At 39.1% G+C, this 8896-nt stretch overlaps 2 protein-coding genes across 2 annotated transcripts in view; both read right to left on the reverse strand.

Annotated features, from left to right (window-relative positions):
* Positions 1-404, reverse strand: part of LOC145717455 (keratin-associated protein 1-4-like) — a 2938-nt gene extending 2534 nt beyond the window's left edge. Inside the window, exon 1 of the mRNA XM_081805965.1 lies at positions 4-404. Within this exon, the coding sequence (XP_081662091.1) occupies positions 4-385 (382 nt within the window). The 5' untranslated portion in view covers positions 386-404. The remainder of the gene's footprint in view (positions 1-3) is intronic.
* Positions 405-5070: 4666 nt separating this feature from the next.
* LOC102747413 (keratin-associated protein 9-3-like) lies at positions 5071-5895 on the reverse strand. The gene has a single exon (XM_006745149.2). It carries the CDS (start codon positions 5437-5439, stop codon positions 5071-5073), a length of 369 nt encoding a protein of 122 aa, XP_006745212.1. The 5' UTR covers positions 5440-5895.
* Positions 5896-8896: the final 3001 nt, after the last annotated feature.

The raw sequence follows: 8896 nt of genomic DNA on the forward strand, positions 1-8896 counted from the left end.
CACAACAGCTGGGCTGGCAGCAGTAGCAGCAGCAGGCTGGGCGGCAGCAGGACTGTCCGCAGTAGGATGGGCGGCAGCAGGAGGCCTGGGCGTGGTGCAGCTGGCAGCAGGTTGGGGGCGTGCAGCTCACCACACAGCAGGGGGGCAGGCAGGTGTCCTCCATGCGGCAGTCAGGGCGGCACCACCTGACTCGGCAGCTCACAGCTCCGTAGCCACCCTCCTGGCCACCACCAGTGCCACAGCTGGTCCCACCGCAGCTGGGCTCGTAGCAGCTGGGCTGGTAGCAGCTGGTCTGGCAACAGCTGGGCTGGCAGCAGCTGGAGCCACAGTTCCCACTGGTGGAGCAGGTGGGAAATCCACAGAAGCTAGTGGAGCAGCAGGCCATGGTCAGGAGCTGGGTTGAGAGTTGGGTTGCTAAGAGAAGTTTTTGAGTTTTGGTGGTGACTTCCATGTTGGGCCTTTTATAAGCCTTGACTAGCTATGATTTACATAATTCTCAAAATCTCTTCCTTGTTTGTGTATAAATAATCTGTCTCTGAATAATAATTGCCCTATTCCTGAGTTATTTGTTCAACCTCTGAAAGCCTTTATAAGTTCATTTTATTTGGTCTTCAATTAAGATTCTTTACCACAGCTAAGTAGTTATTGGCGTTCATTTGGTACATAACCCATAATCCCCCATATTTGTTAAAATTTGGTCATTGCCCTATGAATAATTGATGCCTCACCTTTAAGGAGTGTCAGTATTACTCAGTGTTGACCCTGATAATCGGGCCCTTGGGTCTCACATGACAGTTTATTTCCCAGCATCATGGCTCCAGTGTCAACCACTGCCCCTTTATCTTTTTCATCTTCAATTTGACTATGAAGCAAAGTGATCCAGCTGGCCAGAAAGGGATGCTTTTTTGGGGGACTGAGAAATGTGGATGAATTGTTACTGATCACAATTTCTGGAGCACTTAGGTGCTTAAATGGTTCTGACTATTTTACATTTATCAGTTCATTTAATTTTTACTGCAGTCCTATGAGCCATGCCTATAGCTACTCCCATCATCCGTATAAGGAAACCAAGCCTCAAACAGATTTACATCTCTTGCCCAGGCTCACAGCAGCAAGTGGTGAATCTGAAATTTGAACCCACATCATCTGACTCCAGCGTAAACTCTTTCAACCACTACAGTCAGTACTCTGTTTTCCATGTAAGCAGTTGTTCTAGAGAAAATCAAAGGGTAAAAGAAAGATGTAAAAATTTGTCCACGTTCAAACTTTTTTAGAGTCAAGGGAAGAAAGGCAGAGCTTTGGATGAGTAATAACACTATTTATTAGGACTTCTCTGGAAATTTTTATTTTTTTAACTCCATTATAAGCACACTTCGAGAAAATCTCAAGTGCTAAAAAGGTTAATCCATTTGACTTGTGACTTCATCTAAACTTTGAAATTAGGGTGTCTTCTAGATTTAAATGTCCTTAACTGCATAAAAATCATACCCAGTGTATTAACACTGGAGCACATGACACACTATGGTGTGTTAGATCTGCCGTATGCAGTTTACTGTACATATTAGAAACTAGTCCAACTCGCTGAAAGTTAATATAATTTGAATGAAACAACTGATGAGGATGAAGATGAAGCTTTTGTGTAGGTACAGTGAAAGGTGACCTGGCCTTTGTTGAGTATGGATTCTATTATAGGGAAATGGAAGTTAAAATACAGAGTTTGAACCAGAATACCAGGTATTAATTAGTTTTGCTTCTCCAGAAATGACAGCTTTGAGTTAAGATCATAACTCTTCCCAAATCAGAATTAAGACATTTTCAAATCCCATGTCAAATGTGAGTTAAAAGGTATGTGAATTTTTTGCTTCCTCTCCTTAAGCAAATCTATATCACAGATTCTTTGATTAGCTGATTTATTTTTACTGTGGATGTTTGAAATATGTAGATTTATCACCATTACAATCTCAGGAGCTATTTAATTCATATTTAAATTCAGCTGAATATTTGATTTTGATAAATGGTAAATAATAAAAACATTTATCTCCCCTTGCAAAAAATTCATATGTTTGAGGAGTTGAAATACCTCCTCATAAGGGCACTGGAGATAGTAGTGTTGTCTGTTAGTTCTCCATTTCTGGCTTTTCTGGTGTGGCACTGTTTACAGCATCTCCCTCGGTGCAAAACTTAACTCAGTTTTCATGTTTCTGGTCTTTAGTTGCCCTCAGAGAATTATTAGGTGTGTTAGCCAGAGTTCTCCAGAGAAACAGAACCAGTAAGATATATATAAATAGGTAGAAAGAGATTTATTTTGAGGGATTGGCTCACACAAATATGGAGCCTAAGAAGTCCCACCAGGAGCACTGAAGTCTGAGGGCAGGAGAAGATGAATGTCCCAGCTTGAGCCATAGAACAGTTCACCTTTTCTGTCTTTTTGTTCTATTTGGGGCTCAATGGATTGGATGATGCCCACTCACATTGGTGAAGGCAATGTTCTTTACTCATTCTATAGATTCATATGCTAATTCCTTCCGTAAACACCTTCACAGACACAGCCAGGAATAATGTTTTACCAGCTATCTAGGGATCCCTTTAACCAGTCAAGTTGATATATAAGATTAAACCATCACATAAGGTATGACACTTAAAATTTGAGAATTCTATTTTTCTGCCACAGATTAATCTGAATATTCCCTTATCTTCCCTAAATAAGTCAAGAAAATAAAATTATTTCCTCTTACCACTTAAATCCAATTCTTGATTGGTTCTAATACAAATAGAGTAAGAAGTTTTAATCATTTGTGATGTTAGATTTTCTGTCCTGTTTAAATGCTGGATATCCCCATCTGTGGTCTTCTTTGAGAAAAGAATGCCAGTAACTTTACATTTAAAACTATTTTATTACTATGTGTATTCTCTTTGGTTTTCATTACTTCATTTAAGCGATGGGGCCCAGACCAAATAGTACCACAAGACGAAAGGATGTGTTTGTCTCTTATTATTCCATGTTTGCCTTCTGTTTATAGATACTAATATTTGAGTTATTTTTCTTTAAGAGATCAATGTTCTGGGTTTTTTACTGTAAATTTTGGGGTGTCTCTCAATTCCTTAAAATCCATTTTAAATAGTTCTCTAATTCAGTTGCCTCTGCCTTACTTAGGTTCCTGAGTGATAAGATGTGGTTGATATACCAACCGGTTGAATATCCCCAACTTTTTTTTTTTTTTTTTAAAGATTTTATTTATTTATTTGACAGAGAGAGAGAGAGAGCACAAGCAGGGGAGTGGCAGGCAGAGGCAGAGGGAGAAGCAGGCTCCCCGCAGAGCAGGGGGAGCCCGATGTGGGACTTGATCCCAGGACCCTGGGATCATGACCTGAGCTGAAGGCAATCGCTTAACCAACTGAGCCACCCAGGCACCCGAATATCCCCAACTTTTTATTCTAAATCAAGTAATAAGATCTTCTCTCTGAATGTCAACCTGGCTCTTTTGGTGCTTCCAAGCTGAAGCCTTCTAAGTCAAAGGTGCATCCAACCTAAGTCTTCCTAATCTGTTGGAAGATAAGAGAGTAGTATATGAGGGACATAGAGTGTTGAACATGTTTTAGACGCATTGTGTATAAGAATGGGCATAGTGAATGTCAGTATCATGCTTGTTTAAATCCATTCCTGTAATGAATATTTATTTTCTACTTAATACATGAAACAACTGTATAGATGTTTTAGAAACATTAGTTGAAATTCCTTTTCATCATTTTCCAAAGTATATTTTGAGGAATACTAGTGTTACAGGATGTTAAGTCAGTAATAAATAAATAAATAAATTCCCTGACTAAATCAGTTTGGGAGTAATAGTTATAGAGCTTTCTTTAATATTCTAATGTGCTTTGTTTTTAATTTTTTAATTTTTTAAAATTTTATTATGTTATTTTAGTCACCATACAATACATCATTAGTTTTTGATGTGGTGATCCACATTCCATTGTTTTCGTATAACACCCAGTGCTCCATGCAGTATGTGCCCTCCTTAATACCCATCACCGGGCTAAGCAATCCTTCTAATGTGCTTTATAAACCTTCAAGATGGTGAAAACGCATGCAACATTATTTGACCATTGAATACTTTTTCCCTGTTGGGCATCTAAGACTCTAATTGTCAGTGCATCACCTGTTTAGGAAATAATCCATCCTATGCCTGGGAGGGATGTTGTAAGCAATGAAAGTCAGTTCTCTTATTTTCCAGGCTTTCTAAACTGGTGCCCAGGGAGGCGAAGGGCCTTGCTCAAGAATCCATGGATTCTTAGTTACAAAGTGGGAACAAGAACTCGGGTGCCTTTACATCTTATGCTAGTACTTTGAAATCTTGTGTTTACTGTCTTTCCAACTATGTATTACTCTTTTATACCCTCGATAATTGAAAGAATTGTACACAGAATCCCATATGAATGAAATGAATAGATTTGGTAACACCTCAAGAAGCTAAATGACATAAAAATTCCTTTTTTGTAAAATCGATCTTCTGGAACACCTAGCCCATCAGTTTGCACATGTGAGGACCTTGGGAAATAATTTCTAAATACTGATAGATTCTTTTAATCATAGATTTTGGCTGCAGAATATTGGACCATTTAATGGTAAAACAAAGGGAAACCATCTTTTAAAGACCTTTATAAAAGGACAAAAATAAAGAAAAACCATACTGCCATATCACAGTTATTGAGATTTTGAAAAATCCAAGTACCCCGATAGCAATAACAAATTCCAAATAAAAGCTCCAACAATGACTTCATCACTCAAGAATAAAAATTTTATTAAATCCCAAATCCAATGAGCTGTTGAACTATTTCAGATGATACTTATAGTAAAGTTTTACATAGTCCTCTTAACCTTGTAGGACTTCTATTCATAACCAGGTTTATGAAATATTTTTGGTCTTCAATTATAAGTTCACATTTTAGGAAAATTATGTAGCCGTGTGACAAGAGTTTGCAAGCTGGATTATGGGTATTAGCGCTCAGAAGTTTGTTGGGACTCTACATTGGCTCGTGCCAGTTTCTCAGGATTCCTTTAGAAGGCTTTCAGCAGGTGGGCTCACAACAGCTGGGCTGGCAGCAGTAGCAGCAGCAGGCTGGGCGGCAGCAGGACTGTCCGCAGTAGGATGGGCGGCAGCAGGAGGCCTGGGCGTGGTGCAGCTGGCAGCAGGTTGGGGGCGTGCAGCTCACCACACAGCAGGAGGGCAGGCAGGTATCCTCCATGCGGCAGTCAGGGCGGCACCACCTGACTCGGCAGCTCACAGCTCCGTAGCCACCCTCCTGGCCACCACCAATGCCGCAGCTGGTCCCACCACAGCTGGGCTGGTAGCAGCTGGGCTGGCAGCAGCTGGAGCCACAGTTCCCACTGGTGGAGCAGGTGGGAAATCCACAGAAGCTAGTGGAGCAGCAGGCCATGGTCAGGAGCTGGGTTGAGAGTTGGGTTGCTTGGTGGACTTTCTGAGTTAGAGCTGCTTGTTCCACTTGGGCCTTTTATAGGTCTTGGCTAGTTCCTGTGTTTGTGATGGGCAGCATTTTTATCTTGTTACTCTTTAAACAAGCTTTTCCAGAGTCCTTTGATTGTTCAAATATCGAGTTATTTTAAATGCATCCCCAGATTGGTTTTTCCTTATTGCTCAGCTAATACTCACTAAATGTTTTTGTCCTTGGTAGAAATAGTTATTTCATTTCCAAATAATGCTGTAATTTCTCCTCAAGTCTCAGCTTCCATTCTGCATTTACGATCATATCACCTGACAAAGTGACTCTCACTCATAAGATAATGTGATTTTAGGGTCATATTCACCAAACTCAAGTCTCCAGAAAAAAATTATTAACAATTGACTGTCTTTTATGTAAGACTGTGTTTATATTTTTTTTTATTACACTCAGCCAGATAGAAACTCTGATAAACTTCACATTCATAGAAATTCATAGATTTTTCCAGAAATTGGATCTCTCCAATTTCCATGATCTCTCCTGAACTTCACACATTGACTTGAGAAAATATCAGTCAGGAAGACCTGTTGAACAAAAACTGTTCCATCCCAATTTACTGTGGATATTTTATTAGCATGAATTTAAAAGAAGGACTAAAATTTGTAGCCAGTAATTAGGAAAATATCACATAAAATTTTAAGTGTAATTTATATTTTTCTATGAAAGAGAAAAATCACTGCTATGTGAGTTATCTGGACAGTATTTCTTAAAGGTGGGATTTATTTTCAGTTTATCATTTTATGTAACTACACCATGTGTCCTGTGAAATGATATTAGACCAAAGAGCATGACAATTGAATTTATGAAGGGGAATCAATAAAAGAAAAAGCAGGAGTTAGGAGATACTTTTTCTGGATTACAATGTATATAAGGCAGTGTAGGAAATGAGTGATCAAATATCATTCAATAGGTATAAGAGCAAAGAGATTAAATATACCTTATACTTAAGGTATAAGTGTAAAGGGATTGGTGTGGTATGGACCACTTTTGATTTCCCCTCAGCATCAATCGATGTTAGAATCCTGTTGAATCTAGGAATGGCTATAATTTGGAGAGGTAAGTGATTTGCTCCATTTACAGAGTACACAGCCAGAAAGCTGTATATAAATTTCAGTAAAATAAATTTGAAACAATTTTGGTGGTTGTCAAAAGAAAGAATGTGTGTTGTCAAAAGAAGAATGTGTAGGGTTACATGGGGGGAAATGAAAAAAAAAAGAAGTGGTAACCAAAAGAGCATATTATTGCTACTTGTGTTTGGTTTATTCTTTCCTTCCAATCTTGAATAGAAGCACATGGTTAGCTTTTTATGAAGTTTTGGTTTGTGCAGCGATAGAATTACATTAGAATGTGATTCATGCTACTGTCAAGAAAGATGTTCACGTCATATGATAACCATGACTATAGGTATGAAGTTGAAAAGTGGTTGAAGGAATCATCAAATATCAGAGATCAAAAAATTAATCACCTTGTCCAAACATTTGATTGTATAGTTCTAGAAACTGACATCATTAAAAAAAAAGAGACTGACATCATTGTTTTTATAAGTAGTAAATGTTTACTAAATCATATATTATGCACTGAGCACTAAAGGGCTGGGCAGAAAGCAAGATTCAGTCTGTCTCATATCTTGCTCTAGTATACAAATCATTGTAGTACTGATAGGAGGGATGAATCAAGGAAAAGAGTCAAATATACTACCATCCATCCTCATAGTTTTAAGTTGGAACACTGATGTTGTGGTACAGACTGCTTTTAATTTCCTCTTGACATCAGTTGATGTTAGAATACTACTGAGTCCAGGACGGGCTGCATTTTGGAGAGGTTAGTGACTTGCTTTATTCACACAGCACACAGCCAGAAGAGCTGGGTATAAAACTTCTGTCTCTCCCTCCTACATCAATTCATTTTATTTTATCCATGCTGTTTTCCAGGATCAATTAATTATTAAAACGCTTTGCTTCCTATTAAAAAAATACTTTATAATAGCTCAAGAATAGAAATATTAGTGAACAGAAATGCTATGGAGTAGTAACTTTAAACACACAGTAAATAAGCATGAATATGTTTAGATTCTTTTAAGTGTCTTCTGACCAGAAGAGTTTTCTCTAGAGCTGCAATAACACATTTAATTCTTGTTTCTTATTTCCCACATTCATATTAGGTAACATACCTTCTGGGTTTCTATGTCTGCCATACACTTTGTGTCTTCTTTATTCCATGGCTATTGTCTTAGGTCAGTTCTTATTGTGTATCACTTGGACGAGTACAATGGCCTCTTGATTTGTTTCTGTATAGCTATTTTATGTCTAGCCTTTGGCCTTCTTTTTTGATAAGCAGCTACCATAAGAATCATCCTGATGCCCAATGCCTGTCCTCTATTCACTTGCCCCAAGGCTTCCAACAGCTCCTTAGTATTTATTGCATTAAGGGCATACTCCTTTGGTTAGTATTCACACACATTTTTCAAATTTATCTTCCATTATTATTCTACATATGTCCAGGTTCCCAGCCAAACTATCCTCTGAACAATCCCTCTCTCTATACCTTTGTGCATACTATTACCAGTGTTGAGAATGCCCTCTTCCCTTAGATCTGCATGCTGAAATCTTAACCCATATAAAATGCTAGCTCCCTTTTCAGTCTTTCTTCCCATTCAATAGTGATTTCTCTGTTGACACCAAAATGTGTTGTACTTTTTTTCATTTTCTAATTTTTAGTTGTGTTATTATGACTTTCATTTATCTCCCTAGAAGTTTCTTAGGGGAACATTTTTAACTCCATTTTAATTTCTATTGTAAACCATCTAGCCTGTGATTTGCAGATGGTAGGCAATCAATCCATTTTATTTAAATTTAATGAAAAAAATTAGAATGAATAAGTAAAACCAAATGTGTATTTGCTAGGCCAAAGAAGAGAAGTTTATTAGAAAACAAGCATGCCACAAGACCTAAGATCTACAGTGGGAAGAAGGGAGTTGATACTGTTACAAAGACTTGAGAATAGCCCAAGTCTTAATTGATTAGCCTGGATTTCCATTCATCCTCTGGTTGACTTGGGTCTTGATGGTTCAGGGCAGGAGGTTTGTTAGGTAGAGGTGGGAGTATGACTTTTTCAGAATGTTGATTGCTTGTTCTAGATAGTCAGTGTACTTCTCAGCAGCAGGGGGAGGTCCTGCAAGTGGTGCGGCAGGGGGCAGGCTGGCAGCAGGGGGGGCGGCAGCAGGGCGCCTGCACAGAGATGGGCTGGCAGCAGGTGGAGGCCCAGCAGCAGGGGCGGCAGACCACGGCCGTGCAGGATGTGGGGCAGCAGCTGATGGGGCGGCAGCAGCCCTCCTGCAGGGAGCAGGGGTCACAGCAGACAGGGCGGTGGCAGGGCT

Source organism: Leptonychotes weddellii, chromosome 15 (genome assembly GCF_054177405.1).
Source record: "Leptonychotes weddellii isolate Sample4059 chromosome 15, ASM5417740v2, whole genome shotgun sequence".
Classification (NCBI taxonomy): Eukaryota; Metazoa; Chordata; class Mammalia; order Carnivora; family Phocidae; genus Leptonychotes; species Leptonychotes weddellii.

What these genes read in the sequence shown, in the direction of transcription:
- LOC102747413 (XM_006745149.2), bottom strand. Translation starts at nt 5,439, where the DNA reads ATGGCCTGCTGCTCCACTAGCTTCTGTGGATTTCCCACCTGCTCCACC.